Source organism: Dryobates pubescens, chromosome 16, assembly GCF_014839835.1.
Source record: "Dryobates pubescens isolate bDryPub1 chromosome 16, bDryPub1.pri, whole genome shotgun sequence".
In the NCBI taxonomy this organism is placed as follows: domain Eukaryota; kingdom Metazoa; phylum Chordata; class Aves; order Piciformes; family Picidae; genus Dryobates; species Dryobates pubescens.
This window is the reverse complement of record NC_071627.1, coordinates 6,511,787-6,537,904: the sequence shown is the minus strand read 5'-3', so window position 1 is coordinate 6,537,904 and position 26,118 is coordinate 6,511,787. Positions and strand designations below refer to the sequence as shown.

The 26,118-nt window shown below is 51.4% G+C and overlaps 1 protein-coding gene across 1 annotated transcript in view; it reads right to left on the bottom strand.

The window, feature by feature from the left end:
- The window catches only part of SIL1 (SIL1 nucleotide exchange factor), a 120,853-nt gene that overhangs the window by 23,895 nt on the left and 70,840 nt on the right, over window positions 1-26,118 (bottom strand). Inside the window, exons 6-7 of the mRNA XM_009906265.2 lie at window positions 23,340-23,531; window positions 17,191-17,312 (exon numbers count right to left, since the gene is read on the bottom strand). Coding sequence (XP_009904567.2) covers window positions 17,191-17,312; window positions 23,340-23,531 — 314 coding nt within the window. The remainder of the gene's footprint in view (window positions 1-17,190; window positions 17,313-23,339; window positions 23,532-26,118) is intronic.

Sequence of the window (26,118 nt, the reverse complement as noted above, 5' to 3'; positions counted from 1 at the left end):
TTCTCATCAAGAAGATGCTGCCACTGCTGAATTGTCTCTTGCAAGAGTTATTTAGGAACAACTAGTTAGTCAGTAGGAACAACGGGTTCAGACTGCCCACAGAAGCCAGAGATCCCAATTATTTTTCCTTTGATCCTGCTTTCTCTCTAGTCCCTGCCAGGTTCAGCTTTAAAGTGGGGGTTGGAGATAAGCAGAAGAGAAGGAACGTTTCCTGAAGGGAAACACACTTGGCTGTGCCAGGAGATTAAAGGTCTCTGTTCCAACAAAGCCTCTGCTTCTCAATCAATCGTAAATAGGCTCTAACGAGGCACAGCAATCAACCCGCGGACACAGAGCCTCACCCGGCCGGTTCAGAGGCAGGAACGAGGTGGTTCCATCGCACTAATTGTTCATCAAGATACCACGGACACAGCCCAAAACCTTGGCTCATCGGCCAAGGGGAGTAACCGATGTCCCAGGGCTCTGCTCCTGCGGGGCATGGGGCTGTGCCTGCCCCAGCAGCGAGCGCGGCTCCGCCGGCAGGCAGCAGCCCACGGCTCTGCCGGGGTGCCGGCGCTTCGCCTCCGGAGGCAGCCAGGCTTCAGACCCACTTTTGGCTTCACAAAGTGAAGGAACAAAGCCTGCTCCGGAGAGCCAAGGCCGGTTTTGTTCAGCTGGCATTGAAGGCTCTGAAGAGCGACTGGGTAATGATGGAGCTGGTTTCCCCCTGCAGATGGGGGTCCCACAGCGTCGGCCGTTAGGCTTTCAGCCACATCGGTGACTTTTTTCTGCTCTGCGTTAGCCCTGGCACAGATTTTGGGTAGGGAGGTGCATACCACAGGGCCTGAAGACCTGTGCAGCTGAAGGAGAGCCACGTGCAGCCTGCTGCAGCCTCTGCACCCACCAGAACCAGTGGTCCCCAAACTGCAGGGCCTGAAGAGCCTTGCAGCTGAAGGAGAGCCACGTGGAGTCCGCTGCAGCCTCTGAACCCGCCAGCACCAGTGGTCCCCAAATCCCAGCCCAGAAGGGGCTGCTCAAGGCATTGGGATTCTCCCCCTGGCAGGACCAAAAGAAGGAGGAAGATCTCAGCTTCATTCACATTTTGCCCACAGGCATAAAAATCCATCTCGAATGTAAGCCAAGCACATCCCACGCCTGGAGCTGAGCAAGCACACAGCGCAGCGCCACCAAGGCACCCAGCAGAGCTGCAGCACTGTGTTTTCACAGGGCCCCTGCCCAGCAGCAGCTGGTGGCAACACCTGAGTCTCTACCAGGGGAATGGAGCCACCAGCCTGGTGCAGCTCCCTGAGGTTGAGTCCACCTCTACATTTGTACTGGCCAGCAGAGAGCCACAGCCCCCTTCCACAGCACTCTGACACACTGTGCAGCAGTGCCCCATGGGTGATGAGCTCCATCTTGCAGACTATACTGTACTGCACTGACACAACAGCCACACACACAACAGAATTTGGATTGTGTGACACCCAGAGAGGTCATGATACAAGCCAGTGTGTACCCAGGTGGCCAAGAAGGCCACCAGCATCCTGGCCTGTTCCAGGGGTAGTGTGGCCAGCAGGACCAGGGCAGGGGTTGTCCCCCAGTACTGGGCACTGGTGAGGCTGCATCTCAAATACTGGGTTCAGCTTGGGGCTTCTCACTCCAAGAAGGACACTTAGGGGCTAGAGCAGGTTCAGAGAAGGGTAACAAAGCTGCTGAAGGGTCTGGTGAACAGGGCTGGTGAGGAGCAGCTGAGGACCTGGCACTGGTTAGTCTGGAGACAACGAGGCTGAGGGGAGACCTTCTGGCTCTCTACAACTTCCTGAAAGGTGGCTGGAGCCAGGTGTGGATTGGTCTCTTCTCCCAAGTAGTAAGTAATAGGACAAGGAGAAATGGTCTCAGCTTGCACCAGAAAAGCTTAGCTTGGACATCAGGAACAATTTCTCCCAGTGGTCAAGCCCTGGAACAGGCTCTCCAGGGCAGTGATGGGCTCCCCATCCCCGGAGGGCATTTTAAGATGTGTAGATGTGGTGCTGAGGAATCTGAGTTAGTGATGGGCTAGACCTGGCAGTGCTGGGTTGACCACTGGACATGATGCCCTTAAAGGTCTCTTCCAACCCAAACAATTCTATGATTCAGCCTTTCCCAAAAGAGATGGAAAAAGACTTCACTTATTCTAGCTGAAATAGCTGGATTTAAAGAAATTAAATTTGTCAGTTCATTAGTGTGTAACAGAAGAATGGAAAATGCATTTCTAATTCCTGATCCACTAATCCACAATCTGCTGATTTGCAATCCCCAGAGTCCCCAGGGAAAGCAAAGAAAATCCAAGGCAGCCTTTCAGTGTTTCTTGAAGGTTCCCTGGCCAGGTCCTGCAGAATGAGCTCACACCACGGAGCCTTCCTCCCTTCACAAAGTACACCTGGGCAAGTTTGCTGCCGTACTGGGGGCAGGGAGGCTAAGATTCAGATTGCATTTGCCAGAATAAGTGAGCAGCAGATGCTTGTGAGGTGCTGGGTGTGATGCTTCACCAGCTCCCCACCGACCTGCAGTGTCGGTCCCACTCCTTAGGACTGTTAGCAAGGTCCGAGTCATGCTCCCAACTCAAAAGCACACCTGGAATGTGTTCCTGTGTGACCTACTCTAGGTGACCCTGCTCTGGCAGGGGGGGTTGGACTGGATGAGCTTTTGAGGTCCCTTCCAAGCCCTAACATTCTGTGATTCTGTGTGAGTCTGTGAGAGGGTGCTGGCACCTGTGAAAGGACCATCCTGGTTGGACCTAGGAGATGTGTCCCTCTGGACCTTCTTCCCAGCTGATGCTCACCCATGGACGCTGCTCCTCATCCATTTTGCCCCAGGAAGATGGATTCAACATACCCCTGGCAAGGGTGCAGGGAGTGCAGAGCAAGCCAAACACGTCCACAGTCCCTTGACCACTTAGAGCACCCTAAGCCACAATCTCCACAAGCAACATCAACTTCTGACACCAAATCCTTCTTCAGGCCCCTCTGCCTTGCTCAGCTAGGTGAAGGTGAAGGCATCCAGTCCTCTCTCTGGCAGGCATGCCCCATGTCAGCACAACCCTGTGCACAGAGCCATGGGGTGGGAAACTGGGCCAGCTCCTGGGGCTGCCAGCACTGCAACCATCCCCTTCACCCTCTCTGCAGACAGACATACTGACACAACTCCACAACTCACCCGGGTTTGCCTTTGCAAAGCAACTTTGCTTTCACTTGCTGCTTCTCCTTGTAACTCCATAGCTGCTCAGAACTTGCCACCCATGTTTGCCTGGTGGTGGTCTGAGCTGTAGAGCTGGTTTGCATGGGGAGGACTTGCTCCCAAAGCAGGATGGAGCAATGTTCTGCAATGGTTTTTCTTCCTCATTTCCAGCAGGTATGTTACAAATGCTGTGAAGGTCTGTGGCTACAGGCTCCAGAAACATGCATTAATGCCAAAGCCAGTGCAGATAACACCATCTGGTACGGCTCCCCTAGTCCCTTTTGAAGTCCATCCTCAATGTCACAGGCATGAACATGAAACCACAGCCCCCAAGGAAACTGTTCAGGTCACACATGGAACAGAAGCCCAGAGCAGAGCCTTAACTCACTGCCAAACAAACAACCACTTCCACACCTCCACATTCCTACTTCCAAGATTCTGGAGCATGTCTCAAAACATTCCCCTCCTCCCAGCTCTGCTCTCCATCGTAGCAGCCACACAAGGGCCACTGTACACAGCTGTGGGAAGCCCGAGGCCAGAAATAGCAGCTCATTACTAAAGCTCATCACCAGGCACAAAGCACCCCCAATTCCACCTCCCCTCTCCAAGCCCTCCTCCAGCAACAGGTCCCACCCAGAGGGGACAACCCAGGGCCAACTCTACCAAGTGACATCTGTGTTTCTCCTGCTGAGCTCCTCCTGGAGATTCACACACAGGCTGAATTGATCTCCAGACACTGCCAGGGTAGGACCAAGCCCCGACTCCGTTCTGCTCTTGAAGGTTCCAATTAATCATAAAGTCAATTCCATTTTGGGCTCCATCTGTCTTTATTCCTTCAGGGACTAATAATGCCTCACCGTGTGTTTTCACACAGTAGCTGAGCTGAAATTAAGACAGATTTCAATATGAAGTGCCTGAGCAGAAAATGCATGTTTTAAAAGGGAAATTTCAGAGCCATTACCATTCTCAGCTTGGAAAAGGCACTTGGAAAGGAAAAGCAGTGGGGTATTAATCTGGAAAACAGCTCAGGTGGATTCTGGCCCGTTGCAAGGCACACAAACACACTCAAATCATAGTTCTGGGCTTTTAGGATGGAGAATGGATGGAAATGTAACCCAGCCTGCTTCCAAAGGGAGGTGAGGAACATGCAGAGGGAGATCTGAAATGCTCATGCGTGCAGCTGCTGACCAAAGCAGCAGACCCTGCTGCTCCAGCAGCCAGAAACCTCCTTCAACCCTGTTGCACTGACAGAGAATCAGGGAATCAGAGAATTACAGAATGTTAGGGGTTGGAAAGGACCTCAGGAGATCATCCAGTCCAGCCCCCCTGCCAAAGCAGGGTCACCCAGGCCAGAAATAGCAGCTCATTACTAAAGCTCATCACCAGGCACAAAGCACCCCCACTTCCACCTCCCCTCCCCAAGCCCTCCTCCAGCAACAGGTCCCACCCAGAGGGGTGGTCACATCCACACAGGTCTTGAAAGTCTCCAGAGAAGAAGACTCCACAACCTTTCTGGGCAGCCTGCTCCAGGGCTCCAGCACCCTTGAAGAAGTTTTTCTCCACGTTGAGGTGCAATTTCCTGTGGTCCAGTTTGTGTCCTTTGCCCCTCGTCCTATCACAGGCCACCACTGACAAGAGCCTGGCCCCTGCTTCTTGCTCCCACCCTTCAGATATTTATAAACACTGATCAGATCCCTTCTCAGGCTGCTCTTCTCCAGGCTCAGCAGCCCCAGGGCTCTCAGCCTTTCCTTATCAGGCTGATGTCCCAGTCCCTTCATCATCCTCACAGCATCCTTTGGACACTCTCTAGTATATCCCTAGAAGAACCCAAGAGCCTTGTGGTTCACCACATATGGCAGGTTTTAGCCCCTTAGGGCTCAAGGAAACCTTAATCTGTACCATTACTACCCTGGTGTTTCCATTCCTGCCTCTGCAAGATCCAGCCACAGGGGCCTCTGGAAGGCAATTCCTACACTGATCTGGTGGTTTAGATAAAGCCACAGCCCTAACTATTATCTTGGCAGATGGAGCTATGGATTAATGACCCATCCCTTGAAACAGCCCCCGTGGGGCTCCTGGCAGCACTAAGGCACTCACTCAGTCCTCACCCATGCCAAGACATTGTCCCACCTGGGTGACAGCCGAGGCTGATGCAGGCTCAATGCACAGGCCAGCTCCAGGGTGATGAACAGAAGGGAAGAGGTATGGCTGGGCAACAGGAGAGCACACCAGAGAGTCATGAAAGTGGAGAGAAGCAGGGTGACAGGACATTTGCCACGACCCACGTATCACCTGGGCTCCAGCTAACACCATCTGACTGCGGGGAGAGGCCTTTCGCCTTCCCATCCCCTGGCTCCAGGGCATTCAGTGAAAAAGAAGAAAAAGGAAAAAAATACAAGGAGAGACAGTCTGGAAAGGCTGGCTGCAAGAAATTATGCACCACACTCCACGTTAAATTCACAAGAGACAGAACCAGAGAGAATCTGTGAGAAGCTGAAGCACGCTGGAGGGACAGCCAGGCACTTGTGATGGCAGCAAAGACGCCAGCCTTTCATGGTTGCCTTCTGGAACTGGCTGCAGTACCTTGGAAGCTCATTAAATGCAGCAGAAAGGACAAGTGACGTGCATCTATTGATGCTCTGAGCAGCAAATTAGCTTTCAAATCTATTCAGGGCTCATTTTGTGGCACCAAGGGGCTAAGACTCGGTGGGAAGCAGCCATGATAATGATTCTCCAACTCGGGTGATGACTCTGAGCTGGGGAGGGGGGTTGCCCACCAGTCCAGCTCCCCAGAGGTGTCTCACAGCCACAGGCAATTGCCCTCACCAGCAGGTCTCAGAGGTCTGCACAGTTCCTCGTGCAGCCAAATCAGTGAGACACCCTCTTCCAAAACATCTCAGGCAGCTCTGAGGCCCTCTGATGGACATCTCCTTTTAAGTAGGAATAGGACCATCTAAACCAGAGAGAGATCAAAATCCAGCTCACAGGAAGACACAGGATGACAGCACCTGAGGGCAGAGCAAGCAGCCAACAGTAATGATGAGTTTCTTCAGAAGAATCTCCAGTAAGCTGTGGTGTTCTCTCTCCACAGAAGATCAGCCTCCTCAGCCACGTGGAGAGCCTTGCTGGCAGCAATCTGATGGAAGACCTGAGGAACTGCCTTCAAGGATGAATAATCAAACTCTTTCAATGAATCTTAAAGCACAGGAACAGACAGATAAAGAAAAACTTATCAAAGCACTCCATGAGGAAAACGGGTTGGGCTGGAAGATGTCAATGTGGGAACAAGGTCCCTCGCTGGGACTTGAAGCTTCCTCAGTCAGGACAAGAAAGGGCCAGTCTTAGATGCCATGAGAGCCTATGGCTGCTGCCTCATCTTGGTTTGCCTCCTATGCAAGCTCTGAGTCCAGAAGCTCTGCCTGCTGCTCCTCAGCAGCACAAGGGGAAGAGGGATGATGAGACAGCCCATGAGAGCTAAGGGCAGCCCCACCAAGAGCACTCTGAAAGTCTGGCACCATCAGTCAGACCACGGCCCTGGCCGGATCTGCCTCTGCATGCTGTGTAATGCCTGCCAGCAATTAAAGCCAACAAAGGCTGCAATCAGGGAAGGAGTAGGAGGGAGCAGCCAGCAGGACATGCAGAGGAGGAGCTGGGGTCTGGATCCTCTCACAGAAGCTCAGACAATGGCTGAAATCATAACCACTGGGTCAGTTCTGTTCCCCCCCAAGCCCTGCTGGGTGTGGGTAGGTAATTGAGGCTGGATCCTGCTTCTCCCGCTCCCATTGTTCATCTTGCTCCCATTCTCCATCTCTTTGTTCTATTCAAGGCACTTTTCCACCCTCCCTTGTGAAGTGCATCACCAATGGGCTGCTGCAGCCTCCTGTGGGCCCTGACTGAAGAGGACAACGCAGATGCCTCCTCTTTGAGGAGCCTTTTGCACCTGTTGAGGGGAATGCAAAGAGCAGGCGACATGGGAGGTCACAGCAGGTCAGGGAAATAACAGAGGTGGGGAGGGAGGGAAACCTTAGAAGCTGGTGAAGCCACTAGCTGAGTGCAGAGGGAAAAGGATAAACAGACAACATGGGTGAGGGATAAAGAGTGGCTGAGGAGATAGAGGAGCACATTGCACCCAGTGATGAAACCAGGTCTGTGCTGAGCAACAGCAAGTTTGGGCCAGGTTTTTTCTGCAGGCAGTGATGAGGTAGCCAGGCCAAACCCTCCTTTGGCATAGAAACCACCACGAGAACTCAAGCACTTCAGCAGAGAGCAGTTACTAAACGAGAGGAGACAAACCCAACGTGCTTTACATAACACAGGACTTGGCTGCCAGGAGTCTCTCCCGCAGGTTGTGTCACCCATCTCCATGCTCCACAGCACGCCCAAATCCTGCCACATCCTCAGGCAGCACTGCAGGGATGTGTTTTCAGGGCAGGTCACCACACACAGGTCTTAGAACAGTGAGCAGCAGGGGACCAGCAAGACCCTGCACAGCTCTAGGAGCACTCACCTCCATGTGAGGTGGAAGAGAGCTTCCCACACGGAGTAAGAGACCACCTGCATCATTGGTCTCTTCCTCACATCTTCCTGGAGCTGAGTCATCTTTGGAGCCCTCAGCACAAGAAGGACATGGACCTGTTGGAGCAGGGCCAGAGGAAGACACAGCAATGATGGCAGGGCTGGAAGCCCTCTGCTGTTAAGGCCAGGCTGAGAGAGTTGGGCTTGTGCAGCCTGGGGAAACCTTCTGGTGGCCTTTCAGCGCTTCAAGAGGCCGATCAGAAAGATAGGGACAGACTTTTGAGCAGGGCCTGTTGTGACAGGACAAGGGGTGATGATTTGAACTGAAATGGAAGGTTTAGACTGGAGAGAAGGAAGATATATACCATAAGGTTGGTGAGCCCCTTGCCCAGGCTGCCCAGGGAGGTGGGAGATGCCCCATCTCTGAAACCATTCCAAGTCAGGTTGTTTATGGCTCTAAGCAACCTGCTCTAATTGCAGATGTCCCTGCTGACTCCAAGGAGTTGGACTATGTGACCTCCAAAAGTCTCTTCAACTCACACCACTCTGTGTTGCTGTGATCAGAGCCCAGTGGTAACTAACAGGTCAAATGCAACAGCAGCCATTGCTGGAAGGAACCACACAGGTTTTCTTGCTGCCAAAGTGTGATGTGAGGCCAAATACTCCAGCTTCATCAGTCTGCATCCTCACTGCTTGACCTCCTTGTCCTCCTGTCTTACCCCATCAAATCAGAACCCCTAGATGGGGTAACTCACTTGACAGCTCCCACGCTTTACAGAGGTGACCACATCCTCAGCCTAAATCCAGACCCACAGGGTGAGGCTAAGATGTCACAGAATCATAGAATGTTAGCGGTTGAAAGGGACCTTCAGAGAGCATCCAGTTCAAGCCCCCCACCAAAGCAGGGTCACCTAGGGCAGGTCACACAGGAACACATCCAGGCTGGCTTTGAAAGTCTCCAGAGAAGGAGACTCCACAACCTCTCTGGGCAGCCTGCTCCAGGGCTCTGTCACCCTGACAGCAAAGAAGTTTCTCCTCAAGCTGAGGTAGAACCTCCCAGGCTCTAGCTTATATCCATGATTCCTTGTCCTATTACCAGGTGCCACAGAAAAGAGCCTGGCCCCTTCCTCTTCACACCCACCCCTCAGATATTTATACACACTGATCAGATCCCCTCTCAGCCATCTCTTCTCCAGAGTAAACAGCCCCAGGGCTCTCAGCTTTTCTTGACAGGCGAGATGTTCCAGAGCCTTCACCATCCTCCTAGCTCTTCATTGCATCCCCTCCAGTAGATCCCTGCCTTTCTTGCACTGGGAAGCCCAAAACTGGACATCCCACCTGGTCAACTCTCCAGCAGCTGCAGGCATCCTGGCACAGGATGAACACCCAACCATGCCCTTCCAAACACCAACATCTCCCTGGCATTTAACCTGCCAAAGTATTTCCAGGCACTGAACTAGGAGCGAACCTTGGATTCTAGATTCTTCTCCCTGCCTATCTTCTTCCTGAGAGCAGCACAAGGATGGCAGCTTACTATTTAATTGTTAATTACACTTCCATTGCTGGATTTCAGATGCTGAAAAATGTTTAGTGATTTGTTCTTCTGTGTAATTAACCATCATGATGGAAACCCTGGGTTAGACCATGCTGCAGTTTTCAATGAGGTTATTCATAATGGGGAAAGGCCAAATAGGTTGAGTTCATTATTGTTACAGGAGGGGGAGGGGAAATAAATGAGGTGACCCAATCAAATTAATTTGAAATTAAGTGCAGTGAGGCTGGTAACTCCACACAAGTCAGGAGTTCAAGTAAAAATAGAAGAGACAATCTACAAAGTCAGAAATTGCAAGTGGGCCAGGGAGTGGAGCTGGAACGAGTGCAACAGGGAGGTGGCAAATGCATGGTGTTGGCAAAGGGGCACTGAAAACCCACTGAAGATGGGTAAAGACATGGGTAGAGGCTGGAGGGCGTCAAAGGAGAAGCTGGAGGAGGAAGGGACGAAGAGGAAGACGGGTTTGAATTAAATGGGCAGGGACAGAGCTTGTTAAGCTAACCAGATTTATTTCTCTGCCCAGGAATTCTTATGTCCCTACAAGACAGCAGCGAAGCAAGGTCTTTAATTTTCCTTTTCCTGGGTTTATTGCTTGGGCTTTAATGTTCTCTAACAGCAGGGAGCATCAACCAGTTTCACTGCAAAGCTGGACTTAGCTCAGAATCGTTAAATCTGGTGAGAGCTCTTCCCACATCCTGAAGGAGCTGCTGCCTCCCTGACAAACCATGAAATTGGGCGCCCCAGGGCAATGGGCACCACCAAAATACTGATGGATAGAGCAGGGATGACAGGGAGACAGCATTTCCTTATCCCTTCTCCCAAAGGAAAGGAGATGAGAAAGCAGGCCTTAAGCCAGATGAACATCAGGATGCTGAGCACTGCTGGGACACCCCAGCATGACACTGCACAGGGAAAACACGGAGCCCATCACTCCAGGCTCCTCTTTTAGGCTTATCTTGAAAAGCAGAGACATGCTTTATGCCTCTCTTGGCTTTGCAAAACAGTGTGAGTTCTGGACAAGCCCCAGAGCTGGGTAACATGAATAATCATAGAATCACAGAATGGGTTGGGTTGGAAGGGACCTGCAAAGGCCATCCAGTCCAACCCCCTCTTCAGCAAGCAGATCTCAATTAGATCAGGCTGCTCAGAGCATTGTTGAGCCTGAGCTTGGACATCTTCAGGGGGCCTCAACTACCTCCCTGGGAAACCTGTTGCAGTGTTCCACTACCCCCATGCTGCAGAACTTGTTCCTACCATCAGTCTAAACCTGTTCTCTAATTTCAAACCATTGCTCTTCATGCTATCACCGCAGGCCTCTGCAAACAGTCCCTCTGCAGCCTTCTTGTAACCCTCTCAGGTACTGGAATGCAGCTCTAAGGTCTCCCTGAAGCCTTCTTTACTCCAGGCTGAACACCCCCAGCTCCTTCAGCCTGTCCTTGTAGCAGAGGTGCTCCAGCCCCCTGATCACCTTCCTGGTCTCCTCTGGACCCACTCCATCAGGTCCATGTCCTTCCTGTATTGAGGTCTCCAGAGCTGGACACAGCACTGCAGGTGGGGGTCTTACCAGAGCAGAGCAAAGTGGCAGAATCACCTCTCTGGTGACTGGGAAGTTCCTGATGTACACTGTCATACTTCAAGGGGTTTAATTTCATGGGACATGGTTAAGAGAAGCAATATCCTGATGCAAGCCACCTCTAGGAGACTCTTGAGTGCTGCTACAAGATGATGCTTGAGTTATTGCCTGGGATGAGTTTACTCCCAAGTCTTTACCAAGTCCTGTAACATTTGTTTTTCCCCCTAGAGCCAAAGGAGGGAACAAGCAAGATCCCAGTAGCACTGGGCTTGTTGGAAGAGGCTGTGCTGTCACTGGGACTGCCCCATGCCCTGCTAGGACATATGGGCAAACTCATCTCAGCCCATCAGTCTGAACTCCTGTCCCCAGTTGCCCAGTTTGAACAGCAGGCTGGTTTTTAAAGGACTGGCCACAACACCACAAACCTCTCAGTGCAGCTGCACAAGTGACTTTCCTCCTGGTTCCCCACAGTGGCCATGTCAAAATCTCACCCTTGGCACATTTTGTACTCTCCCCACGGAGTGCAAACTGCTGCTCTTTGCCTTCATGGTCCCAGGGCTTAGCTGCTCTCTGTCCCCACCTCTAACAAAGCCTTTGGGGAGCGCTTTGGATAAAGCATTCGACAGAAATTGTTATTCCCCTTCTAAAGGGATTACAAAAAGCCTTTTATTCCAAAATATTAAAATGTTCCAATTATTGGTGTGGAAAAAAAAAAGAAGAAAAACCCCAAACAATACATTTCCTGGAGGTAAAGTTTCTAAAAAACTGAGGTTTTAATCACAAGACAAATCCCTTCTGGCTAACAGTGCCAGGCTGGTGAAACCACCAGACGAACTGCACCAGGCTGTGCTGTGAACAAAGGAAGATCATAGAATCAGGGGATTGTCAGGGTTGGAAGGGACTTTAAGGCTCAGCCAGTTCCAACCCCCCTGCCATGGGCAGGGACACCTCACACTACAGCAGGTTGCTCACAGCCACATCCAGCCTGGACTTCAAAACCTCCAGGCATGAGGCTGCCACCATCTCCCTGGGCAACCTGTGCCAGTCTCTCACCACCCTCATGGGGATGAACTTCGTCCTAACATCCAATCTGAATCTACCCATTTCTAGTTTTGCTCCATTCCCCCCAGTCCTGTCACTATCCAACACCCTAAAAAGTCCTTCCCCAGCTTTCCTGTAGCCCCCTTCAGATACTGGAAGGCCACAAGAAGGTCTCCTCAGAGCCTTCTCTTCTCCTGAACATCCCCAACTCTCTCAGTCTGTCTCCATAGCAGAGCATCTCCAGCCCTCTGCTCATCCTTGTGGCCCTTCTCTGGACACCTTCCAGCACCTCCAGATCCTTCTTGTACTAGGGGCTCCAGAACTGGACACAGAGCTCCAGGTGGGGTCTCACCAGAGTGGAGTAGACGGGGAGAATCACCTCCCTGGCCCTGCTGGCCACACTTCTCTTGCTGCAGCCCAGCATACGATTGGCTTTCTGGGCTGCCTGTAAATAGCTCAGAGGACATCAGAAGACACTTCCCTCATCAGCAAGCTCTTTTCTTTTCTTTTTTTTTTTTCCCCCCAGCTGAATATAGCTCCTCTTTGCATAAAACACTGACATTTTTGCAGTGTTTTGGACCCAACGGTGCGAACGCCGATCGTCACCCAAAGACGCTGAAGAACGAAGCACAGAACAGTTTTGCAGGCAACAGCTTTGCTTTGCCTCCAAAAATGCTGGATCTTAATATTTCATACTTTATATATATATATATATTTAAATGTTAGTAGCACTGGATAAATGCTAACATGCTTTTATGCTAATGCAATCACTGAAAACGCCCCAGATCACGTCGTGTATTGGCACATAGTGTCGGTGAATTATGGATACCTAAGTGTACAATCCCACATGCCTGGCAATTATTTTTGTTAGGGCATTTAACTTTTATTTGCAATCAGAGCACTTGAGGATTGTTCAGATGGAGCCTGCTTTTGCAAGCTGCCGGGTGGAGAAACGTTCTTGTGGCAGGTTTGAGCAGGGGAAAGGGCTGCGGGCGAGGTCCGTGAGCTGCACAGGATCACACAGTATCACCAAGGCTGGAAGAGACCTCAAAGATCATCGAGTCCAACCTGTCACCACAGACCTCATGACTAGACCGTGGCACCAAGTGCCACATCCAAGCCCCTCTTGATTACCTCCAGGGATGGTGACTCCACCACCACCTCCCTGGGCAGCACATTCTAATGATGAATGACTCTCTCCATGAAGAACTTTCTCCTCACCTCCAGCCTAAACTTCCCCTGGCACAGCTTGAGACTGTGTCCCCTTGTTCTGGTGCTGGTTGCTAGAGAGAAGAGACCAAACCCCTACCTGGCTACAACCACCTTTCAGGTAGTTGTAGAGAGCAATGAGGTCACCCCTGAGCCTCCTCTTCTCCAGGCTAAGCAACCCCAGCTCCCTCAGCCTCTCCTCACAGGGCTGTGCTCAAGGCCTCTCCCCAGCCTTGCTGCCCTTCCCTGGACACGTTCAAGTGTCTCGCAAGGGCCCTGCTCAGAGAGCGCCACCAGATGGAAGGATGTTTGATTTGGTCACAAGCTTGGTGATTACAACCCAAATGCCTAAAACGAAGGATATGTAAGAGAGACAAGAGATGAAAGCTTGAGTCCTTTCATATCAGGTCACCCTCTCCCATGGCAGAGGCTCACAACAGAGGCGAATAGAATAGAATAGAATAGAATAGAATAGAATAGAATAGAATAGAATAGAATAGAATAGAATAGAATAGACCAGGTTGGAAGAGACCTTTGACATCATCGTATCCAACCTATCATCCAACACCATCTTATCAACTAAACCATGCAACCAATCACCCTGTCAAGTCTCCTCCTGAACACCTCCAGTGATGGTGACTCCACCACCTCCCTGGACAGCCCACTCCAATGGGCAATCACTCTCTCTGTGTAGAACTTCTTCCTAACATCCAGCCTAACCTCCCCTGGCACAGCTTGAGACTGTGTCCTTTTGTTCTGGTGCTGGTTGCCTGGGAGAAGAGGCCAACCTCTGCCTGGTTACAACCTCCCTTCAGGTAGTTGTAGAGAGCAATAAGGTCACCTCTGAGTCTCCTCCAGGCTAAGCAACCCCAGCTCCCTCAGCCTCTCCTCATAGGGCTTGTGTTCCAAACCCCTCAACAACTTTGTTGCCCTTCTCTGGACACGCTCCAGCAAGTCAACCTCCTTCCTAAACTGAGGAGCCCAGAACTGGACACAGGACTCAAGGTGTGGCCTAAGCAGTGCAGTGTACAGGGGCAGAATGACCTCCCTGCTCCTGCTGACCACACTGTTCCTGATGCAGGCCAGGACGCCATTGACCCTCTTGGCCACCTGGGCACACTGCTGGCTCATGTTCAGCCTACCACCGACCAGTAAGGACAGGAGGATGCCAGGAGGACAGCATCCATGCAGGCAGCCAGATCTTGGGACCCTTTGCCTTGAGGACCAAACTGCCAAGCTAAGGGCTGCTTTTCAATTCCAGTATAAGCCGAGCAAATAGAAGAGATATCAGGAGAGAGATATCCTGAGCTGCCCCTGATGTGCCTTCTCCTTCTCCTGCCTTTGCTGATCCAATGTCTTGGCCAGCCACCTGGCCTCTTGGCTCAAGATGTTGATCCATTTGAAACCCCTTCATCCCAAATTGGTTTTCATCACAGCCAGACTTCCAAGACAGGTTCCAGACAGACTGGGTGATGCAGCTGGTTGCTCATCCCTTATCTAGTTCACTGATTAGAGTTAAGGACAAGGCAATGTTAAGAGTTGGAAAGTTCTGGATGTGACCCAAGCACACTCATTGTCTAGTGGTTTTCTCCTGCATAAAGTACCTTGCCTGCCAACAATGCCAAGCTGCCTCTTCCAGACTCAGCTCTGCCAGGAGTTAATGACCTCTTGAGCTGGTCTGAGGAGCTGCTATGATCACAGAATCACAGAATGACAGGGGCTGGAAGAGACCTCAAAAAATCATCCAGTCCAACCCCCCTGCCAGAGCAGGAGCACCTACAGCAATCACACAGGAACACATCCAGACAGGTCTTGAATATCTCCAGAGGGGGAGACTCCACAACTCCTCTGGGCAGCCTGTTCCAGTGTTCTGCTACTCTCACAGTGAAAAACTTCTCCTCGTGTTTCCATGGAACTTCCTCTGCCTCAGCTTCCACCACTGCCCCTTGTGCTGTCATTGGGCATCACCCAGCAGAGCCTGGCCCCAGCCTCTTGGCACTCACCCTGCACATACCTATAAACATGTGCAGGGTGTTTATAAATACCCTCAGGCTCCTCTTCTCCAAATGGGCAGGGCATGATCATGCCCTGCTTGTCCTCGGGGAAGGTTTGCCTGGCTGGAAACCGCTGGCCTGAGCCAACCTGGCTGAAGAGACCTCAGAGGTGGCCATTTGGTGAGCAGCAGACCACCTCCTCTTGCCCAGGCAAGGCTGCGCATCCAGTACAGGAGTGCAGATCAGATCATGTCCCTACAGCCCAGCGAGCTGTAACCTCTGGAATGCCCTGACACCTAACTGAGGCCCTCAGGAACAACCAGGAGTGAGGGAAGCAAGCAGCAAGCCCCAGAAGAACACAAGACATCAGAAAACACTTGGTGTGAAGCACTCAGGCCGCCCGTGGCAGCTTCAGCGGAGCAGGGAGTAAGCTGACAAAATGTATGCACAAACAAATTAAGCTGATAGCAGAAAGCAGATGAGTTGGCTTGTAGGTGCCTATTGAGAAAGCTTAAGTACAGCAAGGGGAGAATAAAGAAAAAACCAAACCAAACAACCTAACCCAAGAACCCCAGGCATAATATTCCTCTCCCTTTGGAACTGAGCTCTCAGACAATACCTCACCCAAAGCATTCAGAATTACCATCTGTCAGAATGTCCTTTGAAGAAACAAAAAGAAAAGGTCTGCAGGTTTCCAAAGCTGTATTTTACTATTGTCAAATTAGAAAAGGGACTGTTTCTCTCCTAAGAAAGGCATTAGCAATTCACTGAGGAATCCTATACAAAGCCATTAGGCTGGTGGCCACTGCTGCATGCTCATATCAAGACGACAATGATTTCCTGAGCCTCACAGGCTCACAGGATGTTAGCAGTTGGAAGGAACCTCCAAAGATCATCAAGTCCAACCCCCCCTTGCCAGAGCAGGACCAGAGAATCCAGCACAGGTCACACAGGAACACATCCAGATGGGTCTTGAAAGTCTCCAGAGGAGACTCCACAACCTCTCTGGGCAGCCTATTCCAGTGCTCTGTGAGCCTCACAGCAAAGAAGTTCCTCCTCATGTTGAGATGGAACCTCCTGTGCTGTAGTTTACATCCACTGCCCCTTGGCCTATCCCAGGGTGCAACTGAACAGAGCCTGCCCCTCACTCTTGATCTCCAGCCCTCAGATATTTATAAACACTTGTTAAATCCCCTCTCAGTCTTCTCCTCTCCAGACTAACCACCCCCAGGTCTCTCAGGCTCTCCTCAAAAGGCAGTACTACAGTCCCTTCATCATCCTTGTAGCCCTCAGTTGGACTCTCCCAAGTAGAGCCCTGTCTCAATCACATCACATCAGCTAAATCAGGAAAGAAGTCACTGAATAGGCCTTGACAGTGTGCAAGTTAACCTGCAAGTGTTTCCAGAGCCTCTAAGTGAATTTCTCTTTCTGAAACATATCATTAAGGCTCCACCTGCTACTAGAGAACCTAAGAAAACAGTTACATAGTGCTTCAAGCATCAAGATACACCTTGTGAAGAGTGGGTCTGTGTTTCTGATGTGGAAGAGCACATCTTCTGGTCAGCAAGTTAAACAGAATCACAGAATTGTCAGGGTTGGAAGGGACCTCAAAGATCATCCAGTTCCAACCCCCCTGCCATGGGCAGGGACACCTCACACTACAGCAGGTTGCCCAGAGCCACATCCAGCCTGGCTGCAAAAACCTCCAGGGATAAAGCTTCCACAATCTCCATGGGCAACCTGTGCCAGTGTCTCACCACCCTCAAGGGGGAGAACTTTTTCCTGACCTCAGTGGTGCTCAAGGATAGGGTTAGATAGAGGAGAAGACATTTTGGACTTTATGAAAACAAGGAACCTAAGGAAATCAAGAAACAACCTACAGCTTCCACGCTGAATTACTTCTGGCTGAGTGTAATGAGCAAGAGGAGGACATGTTAACAACCAGACCAGGGTAAGAGGTGCTCAAGGATAGGTTAGACAGAGAAGACATTTAGGTGTGTTGCCAGATGGCAGCTTCTGCTATTAGATGTCAATCAAGAGAGAGAAAGAGATGCACATTGCTCTCTTCACCAAGGTCCTCACCCTGCCACCCAAGGCAGGTCAGAGCCTACCTGGACAGTGCAGCTCCCAGGACAAAGGCAGCATGCTCCTTCAGCACGGCCTCGGTGCTGTTCAGCCCCTCGATCACAAGCTGGAGTCCACCCATGGAGAGGAAGTCCTTGGCATTGTCCACCTAGGAGAAAGCAGGTCCCCATCAGTACAAAACCCCCAGCCACCTTCCACTCAGGAAGTCTTTGAGAACATCTTGTTTCAGATAGCCAAGTGTCTCTTCCCTCCCAGTTAAACCAGCCCTGAGTTTGACAAGCAATTAAACATTAAAAGGCTGTGAGTAGGACTTGAGCTTTGTACAACACTGCCTGCAAGCAGGGGATCTCATGGCTGCAGGAGAGCAGTCTGCTGACATGTGGCACTCAGAAGGCATTCCCTTGGGACACTGGGCAGTGGGCACAAACTGGAACCCAGGAAGTTCCATTTCAAAAGGAAGAACTTGTTTGGTGTGAGGGTGCTGGAGCCTTGGAGCAGGCTGCCCAGAGAGGTTGTGGAGTCTCCTTGTGTGGAGAGATTCCAACCCTCCCTGGCCATTGTGCTCCTGGGCAAGCTGCTGTGGGTGCCCTGCTTTAGCAGGGGGTTGGACTGGATGATCTCCAGAGGACCCTTCCAACCCCCACCACGCTGGCATCCTGGGATCAATTAAAACTCCAACACTTTGATTAGCTCTCAAAACCATTCTTGCCACGTATTCTGGTAATGCAGGTAAATCCAATGATGTAAAAAACCCCACAGTTCTTTGCTCTCTCACCTGAGCAGGCCTTTGTTGGCAACCCAGGGAATTGTATGTTTTGCAAATGTAATTAATTAATTGATGCTCTAATTGCAGCACCAGGAGCGCTGTCAGCAGCCTGTCAGCAGCAGTACACAGGCAGCGTCGTCTCTGCTCACAGCGAGGTGCAAGGCTGGTTCTGGGAGCTTGTCATGAGTTCCATCAACAGTTTCTTGTGGATGTGGATAGAAAAAGCAGGCCCTGCTTGGAAGGGTCAACCAGGAGCTGCCCCTTGGGGCAGCCTGAGCAGTGATTTTCCTAAAGCAGAGGATATTGGACTTACTGCCACTGACCAGGACAGGGTTGTCCCTCTGCACTGGGCACTGGTGAGGCCACACCTTGAGTACTGGGTCCAGTTTTGGGCTCCTTACTCCAAGAAGGACATTGAGGGGATGGAGTTGGTTCAGAGAAGGGCAATAAAGCTGTTGAAAGGTCTGGAGAACAGGGCTGGTGGGTAGCAGCTGAGGGAACTGGGGTATTTCAGCCTGGAGAAAAGGAGGCTGAGGCTTCCCTTTAGAGACCTTCTGGCTTTCTACAACTCCCTGAAAGGAGGTTGAAGCAAGGTGGGGGTTGGCCTCGTCTCCCAGGTAACAAGAGATAAGATGAGATGAAATGACCTCAAGTTGCACCAGGGGAGGTTTAGATTGGACATTGAGAACAATTTCCTCCCCTAAAGGGTTGTTAAGCCCTGGCACAGTCTGCCCAGGGCAGTGGTGGGGTCATCATCCCTGGGGGGGGGATTCCAAAGCCATGGAGATGTGGTGACCTGGCAGCGTTGGGTTAACAGGTGGACTCAATGATCTTGAAGACCATTCCCAACCTTAATGATTTTATAGTTCTCTAAGAACAAAATTCAGCCCAAAGAGAAATGAATGCACTTTGGGTTCCAAGCATTGTTTTGCAGTCTAAGGGGGAATCTGAGGGATGCTCAGAATTGTGTGCACAAAAACTTTGGGTTTAGAATTTCCACACTTCTCCTCCCTGAGAGACAGGGAGACCACAGCATATGTTGGAAGATGGAAATAGAACCTAAAAACGATTTACCAGCTGGGCAAACAGACCTCCATGGCTGCAGTGAGCAGACCCCACTGCTGGGGTGGGACAGAACCATCACCACAAGGCACATCTGGCACGTCAAGCTCAGGCTCTCGCTCCAGCCTGAGCACTCTCTAGTCACCAGTGACTTCATGCTCAGGGTTATTTTTATCTCAGCCATGTCCCTTCACCAAAATTGGCCACAAGATGGATATTTCAGGTACCCAAAAGAATGAAGAAGCTACTCAGCTTTATATCCTATGGGTATGTCTTTACCAAAGCAAGACCTGGGGAGCTACGTCTCATCTCCTTTCCCCAGTGGGACAATACCCACCCCTCGCTCTCCCTCTGCAAAGCTGGCAACAGAAAGCTGATCTCTGCAGGTCTGCTGGGGCTGATTCAGGATTTGCAGCAGCTTTTGTGTCCTTTCAGGTCCTATTTTAGCTGTCCCTATAAACTGGACCTGCCAGAACTCTTTAGCTTTCTGCAGGGCCCATCTTTGTCTACAAAGACATCTAGGTAGCAACCCACTTTCAGCTACCAGTGGGTCCTTTTGTTGCTCAGCCTCTGTGAAAACTCTGGGGCTGCTTTAATGCTGGAATTGGACGCTGACTTCTGCTGAAGAGGGAATGCAAAGCCAGGGAGAAGTCTGCATCCAGCATCAGCTGTTGCTCTAACCTCCTCAGCTCCAGAGCCCTTCGGGCCAGCCCCAGTGAGCCACCTCCACTGCAGAACAGAAATGGTGCTGGAGAGCTTAGTTTGAAGATGCCTTCATTCTTTTCCAACACTGGAGTCTGTTGCAAGAGCTCCTTCCCTCACTCACCATTTTAAAACCAACAAACCCCCCAAATCTCAACAACTTGAAGGTATTAACCTCTCTGGGGAGTGGAGGATGCCGCCAGGCAGCGGCTTGCGCCTCGCTTCAGTCTGCTGAAACCGGCGCAGAAGAAAGCCAAAGATCAAAAGAGCTCTTGAGGAAAGGTGGGTGAGGAGAGGGATGGGAGAAGCACAGATATGACAGCAAGTTACTCGGGGAGAGGCTTTGAATTGGAGGAGAAAGGAAAGAGGGAGGGAAGGCAAGAGAGGAAAACGTTAGAAAATGAGAGCAGGGAAGAGCAGCATGTCAGGCGTCCGCGGCGGAGAGGAAATTAGCAGAGAGAAATGGTGTAGTGTGTCAGAGGAGGGGAGAGAGGGAGATAAGGAGAGTAAATAATTGAGAGAAAGAGCCTGCGACACGTGGAGCGGGTCCTGGCTCCGCAGACTGCTGTGCAAGCACCGTGAATCCTCTTTATAAATGAGTTATGCTCTGGCCTCTTCACATTTGCATTTGGGTTTTATGCACTAGAGATAACCTAGCAGGCCAAACCCTTCCTGCTCTTTCTCCAGGATGAGCTCCCAAACATGCCAAGTTGAATCCTGACTGATGAGAAGCAAAGCAGAGCTGGCAACCAAAAGCTGAGCAAACATGGAGCCCTTGGGCTGACTCTTCAAGAGCACGGGAGACAATCTCTCCCCTGGCTCCTCACTGGCCACAGCTTCCCCTCTAGTCCCTCACAGCAAGCTCAGAGGCATTCACTGCTTTGCCTCCCTGCACTCCAGGATGCTCATGACCACACTGTGGAGCATCCTTGGCTTGCAGACCCTCCAGGCCATGGCATTTTCCACTTGACAGGCCACTGTGAGCCCCACAGGCAGCAGCAGGATGGCTGGGAGATGAACGATTATCAAAAGCCATGGCATGTTTCCATTCAGATGGAGACTGGGGGAAGAGGGAGCAGCAGAGGCAGCACTGGTCCCACACGTGGGTGCACGGTGCCCTGGGCCACCCGGCCCTGCAAGGATCCCTGTCCTCCTCCAGTGGCAGGGCTGTGGCTCGCTGCAGAAGGCTCCTGACAAGTTCAGCCCTTGCAGGGTTATGCGGCACAAGCGTCTTTGGCTGCTGTTCAGTAATTACATTAAGCTGGTGCTGCTAAAGTCAGTACCAAGCAGAGATAATGCTCTGGACGCATTCAACTGGCTGGAAGAAGAAAGAGGAGGAAAAGCCATGCTGGCTTAGAGACAAGTCATATTTCTTATCAGCTTCCTGCCTGATGAGAAGGTGCTGCCCAGCCATCTGCCCCGACAGCGCAGGCACAGAGCAACCTTGTGATCGAGGCACAAAGGAGTCCTCTGTGCTCCCTGCCAGCCTCCCTGCCACTTCCCCCTTGCTGACCCCTTTGATGCTGATGTGGTTCCCTTTGATGCTCCAGTCCCTGCACAGGGAGTGGGAACCACTTCCCTGCTCCTCTTGCCTTTCTGCAATGCTTTGCCCCATTCCGTGCTACAAGCAGGAGGGATTTGAGGCTGGAATAGTCCAGACCATTATGCTGGAATCCAAAGCATCCCAGGGCGTTTGGAGGATGCTTTTTAGCATGCTGGCCTGATGCTCTGGCACCCTTAACCAGAGAGAATCAGCCCTGAGTATAAACATGAGGCTCTTCAGGTGCCCATTGTTCACACTTCTTCTCTGAGTCAGACAGATGCCATCAGTGAAACAAAAGCGTGGAGAATAAACAGCAAGGAAGCCTCTGCATGCATGTGACAGAGATTCAGTGTGGAAACTGAAGACAAAAGGCCCTGGAAATAACAATTCTGTTAGCTGGAGCCTGGACTCCCTCTCTCAGCAGCACACTCCTCCAGCAAACATCCCCCAAAATACCACATCTGCTTTTAAGACATGTTCCAGGGAAAGGTCTTGCACTGGCATCTCCTGAGAGTTGTCCTCTCCACCCTCTGCAATGATAAAGTCACTGAGCAAGGCACTGGAAGTTCTCCCAGTCTGCTTGAGACTCTCCCAGTTGCTGGGGAGGGAGATGCTCGGTCATCCCCCATGAAGCAGAACAGGACCTCAATGCCCAGGCACCCACCCAAGCCACTGCAGCATGGAAAGGCACTGGGCACAGGGAGGAGAGTGATGTGCCCACAGCCTGCAACCAAAGGGACATAAAAGTGTGTGAGCTGAGAGACCAGAGGGAGGGGAAGAAGTATGAGCAGCAACCTGAGGAAGCAAGACTTCAGGAAGTACCTTCAACCTCCCACCAAGGTGACAAGCACAGCTCAGCTCCTGCTCAGCAGCCCTGCCCTGGCCTGAGCCTTCAGTCACCACCGCCCCAGCACCACACTTCTGACAGTGAAGCAAAACTCAAGCTGGGGCAGAGTGGCTGCAAACTGCCCAGCAGAAAAAGACCTGGGGTTGTTGGCAGACAACCAGCTGAAGATGAGCCAGCATGTGCCCCCAAGGCCAAGGAGGCCACCAGCAGTGGTGTGGCTGGCAGCAGGGCAGGGATTGTCCACCTGTACTGGGCACTGGTGAGGCTGCACCCAGAATACTGGGGTCAGTTTTGGGGCCCCTTACTCCAGGAAGGACACTGAGGGGCTGGAGAGGGTCCAGAGAATGTCAATGAAGCTGGTGAAGGGTGAGGAGAACAGGGCTGGTAAGGAGCAGCTGAGGGAACTGGGGGTGTTTATTCTGGAGAAGAGGAGGCTGAGAGGAGACCTCATTGCTCTCTACAGCTCCCTGAAAGGTGGCTGGAGCCAGGTGGGGTTGGTCTCTTCTCCCAAGCAGCAAGAGTTATGACAAGAGGAAATGGCCTCAAGTTGCACCAGGGGAGATTTAGGTCAGAAGAAACGTCTTCACTGAAAGGGTTCTCAAAGACTGAGACAGGAAGGTGGTTGAATCCCCATCCCTGGAGGTATTTCAAGCTGCAGAGATGTGGTGCTAAGGGCCATGGTTTAGCCCTAGGCTTGGTAGAGTTAGAGAATGGTTGGGGTTAATGATTGTTAAGAGTCTTTACCAGCTGAAATGATTATGTGTTTCTATGACTCTATGACCACACAGTGTGGCTGCTGTCTACCCTGCACAAAGACAATGTCTGCAAGCTGGTGTGAGCACACCTACATCGTATTAACACAGATATACAGCAGCACAGAGACTGCCCATGGAAGCAGTGAGAAAAATCACTCATTTTCTTAGCCACCACTGCTCCACTTACCCAAAAGCATCAGATAAAGCCCTCTGTGTAACACTAAGCACACACAAGAAGGAAAAAAAAGAGAGGGGAAGAAAAAAAAAACCCCAACAGCCTAAAACCAGAGAACAAACGAGGTACCACCAACCCCTAGGAAAGCGCTGGCTACTGGCACGAGTGATGATTTATTCCAGCCTGGATAGAAACCCAGCCTGCAGGTTCTTGTCCTAGGATTATGATAATGAAGCAATTTGTATTACCTGACACTGATAAGCAAAATAAAGCCCCGTGTCTGACACTGGCTTGTCCATGGGAGCTGCTAATGCCTTCCTGTTACCTGGTGCACGTAATACTCCAGATCGTAAAGCGCTGCCACTTTGTCGGCCAGCGTGGAGGCAGAGCTGTTGAATTTGCTGATTAATTTGACCATAATCTCATAATCTGTTTCCATCTTCACATTCAGCTTTTCAAACTCCTCCTTCAGCTGCTCTATGGGCCGGAACTTCTTCCTCACCTCTTCCTCGCGGGCCTGGAAAGCGGAAGGAGGAAGGCAGATTAAGGAAGGCAAACGATAATGAGAGGCAAGAAAGATGCAAGAAGAAACCCCAGCCCCAAACTGACATGGGGAACCTGGCTGAGCAAACATATCTAGAGATGAAAGGGCAGCATTGGTGAAGCCTTCTGAGAAGCCCAGGAACCCATTTATCTCTAAGATACCTACCCCTGGGTACCAGAAAGCCCTCCCCAAGCCTGTACCTAGGGCTTTGTACACCATTTCCATGTCCTACACACCTTCCAAAACACCATCAGCCCAGAGGCAGGCAGCACTGCTGCTCTCCATCTACCTGCAGTATCTGAAGGGGGCCTACAAGAAGGCTGGGGAGGGACTTCTCAGGGTATCAGGTAGTGGTAGGACTAGGGGGAATGGAATGAAGCTGGAGGTGGGGAGAGTCAGGCCGGATATGAGGAGGAAGTTCTTCACCATGAGAGTGGTGAAGCCCTGGAATGGGTTGTCCAGGGAGGTGGTTGGGGCACCGTCCCTGGAGGTGTTTAAGCCCAGGCTGGATGAGGCTCTGGCCAGCCTGATCTAGTGTGGGGTGTCCTTGCCCATGGCAGGGGGGTTGGAACTAGATGATCCTTCTGGTCCCTTCCAACCCTGACTGATACTATGATACTACTTTCACAAAATGGTTTGGGTTGGAAGGGACCATAAAGATCATCTAGTTCCATCCCCCTTGCCATGGGCAGGGGTATCTCCTACTAGATCAGGCTGCTCAAGGCCCCATCCAATCTGCCTTTGAACACTTCCAGGCTTGAAGCTTCCACAATGTCTCTGAGCAACCTATTCCAGCACCTCACCACCTTCATGGGGAAGAATTTCTTCCCAATGTCTAAACTCAATCAAGCTTCTTCCAATCTGAAGCCATGCCCCCTTGTCCTCTCACTCCATGTCTTTGTCAAAAGTCCTGCCCCAGCACTCCTGCAGCCCCCTTCAGATACTGGGAGGCTGCTCTAAGGTCTCCCTGCAAAAAATTTTACTGCCAAAAGATTTTACTTGGGCATGTTCACAGACACTTTCATCATCCCAATCACTTCACAGGTTTCAGGATGGCTTTGTCTCTCCAGGAAACACAACCACTCACTCTTGGGGACAGTAGTAGTCAGAAAGCAAGGTGGGAGGACCAGCTGAGACGGGGGCAGCTGCAGGACCCTGCCATGGGGCTTGGCCAGGAGACAGCCCCAAGGGCTGGGATGAGGTGAGAGCTGCAAAAACACATGTGGTGAGAAGGACAAGGATCTGCCAAAGATCTGAGAGAGCCCAAGAGCCTGCAGGGATCAGCACTGGTGGCACTGGGACAGGTGTGGACAGCACTTGCTGCTGCAGGAGAGGGAGGAAGCAGAGAAGTCAGGCTGAAGATGGGCTGCCCCAAGAGCAGGAGAAAGCAAGAAAGAGCCTTTTGGAAGGGGTTTGTCATGAACACAAATATCAGAGCATGCTTTAGGAAGGGGCTGAACCCCAAATAGGGGGTTTGCCCACACAGAGCTCTGCCCTGCTCCCTCACATATGAACATAAGACAAAGGCTGGGGCTGCTGGAGAGAAACAAACTGAGGGATGAAAGTGAGAGCTCTGTCAGTCTGATACCAGCCCCACACCTGGGGCTAATGACCAGGCCAAATTACTGCAGGTGCCAGGTGGTGCCTAGAGAGAACACCATCCCCACCCCAATCACACAGAAGTGCTCCTGCAAGAGCGTGGATGGGAAGAGGCTTGGTGGAAGTCCATTTACTCTGACACAGTTACTGCAAGGCTGAATTTGCTCCCTGCAGGAGTGATTTTAAATGGAGTATTTTAGGTGCATTAGATGTAGCTGGGTTTAGCCCCGTTGCTGGGACAATAGCTGCTCTAACAGGGGGTTGGAAATATGGCTTATTTTCACATAATGGAGTATCACTAATTCTTGCATTTAAATGACACTCATTTCCAGAAGTCCTGCTATCTGGAATGCTGGCTGCTACCTAAATAATCCTGCAGGAAATGGAAGAACACCCCAGTGCCACACAGCAGAAAAAAGACTTTCTGCAACTCCTAAACTTTAGAGCCTCAACTCCTGTCTCAGACAATGCCAAGGCAGCAGGAAGAGCAAAGGCCTAAGGCAATACTGCAGAGTGGAAGCTGAGGGGAGAAGGCTGTGGTCCACCTAATGAGTGGTCCCACCAGTGTCATGGGACCAGGTCCAAGCTTGGAGAGGGATAAAAGAAGCACTTCAGTTCCATTTGACTTTGGTTTGTGGGCTATTTGTAACTACATGGGAATCACAGAGTGGTGGATGTTGGAAGGAACCTCTGGAGATCATCCATCCAACTCCCCTGCTAAAGCAGGGCACTCACAGGGGCTTACCCAGGCTCACAATGGCCAGCTGGGTTTGGAATCTCTCCAGAGAAGATGACTCCACAACCTCTCTGGACAGCATGCTCCAGGCCTCCAGCACCCTCACAGCAAGGAAGCTTCTCCTGCTGGCTGATGTGTGGCTGATCCCAACCCACTCCACCACTGGACCATTCTCCCCCTTATTACCAGCAAACATCCTGAACTGGGAGGGGAGCACACACTGCA